The sequence below is a fragment of the Engraulis encrasicolus genome, chromosome 18 (assembly GCF_034702125.1).
Source record: "Engraulis encrasicolus isolate BLACKSEA-1 chromosome 18, IST_EnEncr_1.0, whole genome shotgun sequence".
Lineage (NCBI taxonomy): Eukaryota > Metazoa > Chordata > Actinopteri > Clupeiformes > Engraulidae > Engraulis > Engraulis encrasicolus.
The window spans coordinates 51,134,705-51,137,734 of NC_085874.1; the positions used below are offsets into that span (position 1 = coordinate 51,134,705).

General features: G+C 44.0%; 1 protein-coding gene across 1 annotated transcript in view; it reads left to right on the top strand.

Annotated features, from left to right (window-relative positions):
• The window catches only part of LOC134468296 (gephyrin-like), a 143,254-nt gene extending 142,811 nt beyond the window's left edge, over nucleotides 1–443 (top strand). The window contains exon 25 of the mRNA XM_063222236.1: nucleotides 258–443. Within this exon, the coding sequence (XP_063078306.1) occupies nucleotides 258–391 (134 nt within the window). The 3' untranslated portion in view covers nucleotides 392–443. The remainder of the gene's footprint in view (nucleotides 1–257) is intronic.
• Nucleotides 444–3,030: the final 2,587 nt, after the last annotated feature.

The window sequence follows — 3,030 nt, forward strand, 5'->3', positions numbered from 1 at the left end:
TCTCTCCTTCTCTCTATCCCTCTCTCCTCAGGTAACCAAGTTAGCTGCAGGCTGATGTCCATGCGTACAGCTAACCTCTCTCTCTCTCTCCCTCTCTCCCTCTCTCTCTCCCTCTCTCTCTCTATCCCCCTCTCCCTCTCTCCACAGGTAACCAGGTTAGCTGCAGGCTGATGTCCATGCGTACGGCTAACCTCTATCTCTCTCTCTCTCTCTCTCTCTCCCTCCCTCTCTCCTTCTCTCTATCCCCCTCTCCACAGGTAACCAGGTTAGCTGCAGGCTAATGTCCATGCGGACGGCCAACGGGCTGCTGATGCTGCCTCCAAAGACAGAGCAATACGTGGAGCTGCACAAGGGGGAGGTGGTGGACGTCATGGTCATCGGGCGGCTATGATGTCATCAAAGGGGGACACGCTGTTGTCACGCGGCCCAGTGGCGGCCCAGAGACTCCGGAGAGAAGAGGAGGAAGAGGAGGAGGGAGGAGGAGGAGAGATGAGGAGGAGGAGCAGGAGAGAGGAGAGAGGAGGGAGGCGAGGAGAAAGGAGAAGGAGAAGAGAGGAGGAGGAGGAAGAGGAGGAGGAGCAGGAGACAAGAGGAGGAAGAGGAGCATGAGAGGAGAGGAGGAGGAGAGAGGAGAAGGAGAGAGGAAGAGAAAGGAGGAAGATGAGGAGGAGGAGGAGACAGGAGGAGGGAGGAGGGAGGCCTGGTGCATTAGAGAGGTTATGGTTCACGGTGCATGTACACATATCATTGACTATTCTGTATTAATATGCAAAATGGCACAGCTAGTTTTTATTGATTTGGATAACGTTGAAGTATAGTCAACATCTTGATCACAAACTAGATACATTATGAGAAAAAAAATAATAATTTTAAAAAGAATATAGTATTTCAGACAAAGAAAAATATAACTTTTAACGAGAAAAAAATCTAATTATAAAAAAGAGATTTATTCTGTAATATATTATGATTATTATTATTATGATTCTTCTTCTTCTTCTTATCATTATTCTTATTATATTAAGGCAACTTTGTTCTTTTCACTGCGATTGCTTTGTGTGTTCAATGCTAGACCTCGATAGCTGTAGCATCTTAATAGAGCTGTAGGTGCCTGCCAGGAAAAAAAAGAAAACGATATATTATTTCCTCACCTTTACTATTTAAAGACAAAAAAACGCGAACTTTTGTTTTGAAGTTCTGAGAGTACTGTACTGTCATCCCACCACCAATACTACATTACCCACAATCCTACACCACAGTGGAACTAGTTGACAGGAAGTCATATTACGGGAACTTCCTGTCGCTCTAAGCTGCTGTTTGAATGGACACTTATTTGTTGTTTGTTATTTATTTATTTATTTATTCATCTATCTATGTATGTATTTATTTATTTATAATTTGATGGTTGACTGTTGGTTTGTTTTGATGTCTATTTATACCCTCTTCTTCTTCACCACGTGCATCATAACGGCTTCACAAAGAGCTTAGCTTGCTGTTTATCTTGTGAGTCTTGTATATGTGCGCAGTGCCAAAAGCAAACGGAGGAATGGGCTGCGAACTTGACACCCCCTTGACCCCCCCCCCCACACACACACACACTCTACCAGTGTAGCCCCCCCACACTCGACCAGTGTAGCCCCCACCCACACTCGACCAGTGTAGCCCCCCCCCCCACACTGCCCAGAGTCCCCCCCCAAGCTTCCTATCACATGACACCCCCTTGACCCCCCCCCACCCCTCACACACACACTCTACCAGTGTAGCCCCCCCATACCAGTGTAGCCACCCCCCCACTCTACCAGTGGACCCCCCCACACACACACTCCCTCAGGGGCGCCTGTGAACAATACTGTATCTTTTATTTGAAATACAAAAAAGATTATAACAAAAAAACTTTAATAAAGATATAAAAATATATACATAGACAAAAAAGAACAGATATAAAGAAACTATATTAAAAAAAAAGACAACAGCTTATTTAAGCGCTGATAGCCTTTTTAACCGACTACACAAAAATATGTACAGTATACGGAGACGAGGAAGAGGAGGAAGAAGAGGTGTGCGACGCGTACGAACCTTGTTGTACAGACACACATGAGACCAGCAGTCGTGGAAGACAGTGGAGTGACGTCACTATCAGGAGATCTCCATTACAGTGACCACACTATGAGATCTCCAACAGCTGTAAACTGTGGAGTGACCACACTATGAGATCTCCAACAGCTGTAAACTGTATAGTGACCACACTATGAGATCTCCAACAGCTGTAAACTGTATAGTGACCACACTATGAGATCTCCAACAGCTGTAAACTGTATAGTGACCACACTATGATGAGATCTCCAACAGCTGTAAACTGTATAGTGACCACACTATGATGAGATCTCCAAACAGCTCTGTACGATAAACATTTTCTGTAATGATATGAAACTGATGAAAGAGACTATGAAGACTATGATAATAAAATCCTTGATCATTATTTAAAAAATGTGTGTGTGTTTGACGTTTGTGTGTTTGCCTCGAGTGTGTTACTACGGTGGTCAGTAGAACAGTAGGACTGACAGCAGGTCACCTTATAAACAGCGGCTTGGTGACTCCTCCCCCTGATGTTGATTTAAACTGTATTATTTCCTTCTGTTGATCCGCCTACTGTATATCTGAACAGAGAGCCAAGCCCCATACCTGAGTGTAGGCCTATACTATACTATACTGCCCTACAATTTCAGAACGCAGTATAATTCAAAATGGCAAACTGAGAAAAAAGGATTCAAAGTTTCCCATATGGCGCGACAACTGATGGTCGTGACACTTCCTGGTAATGCTTTTTTAGGATAGAAATTAAATGCACACAAAACCCCCCGAAAAAAACACATTTATGTGCCGTTTTGCCACAAAAAAACAGAGTTACTGCATTCTTGGCTGGTATTACTGCCACAAAAGGGAGTTACTGCAGGAGTTACTGCGTTCTTGGCTAGTATTACTGTCTACTCCCAAACCAATTCCCATTGGAAAGTGCAGCAGTAACTCAACAAC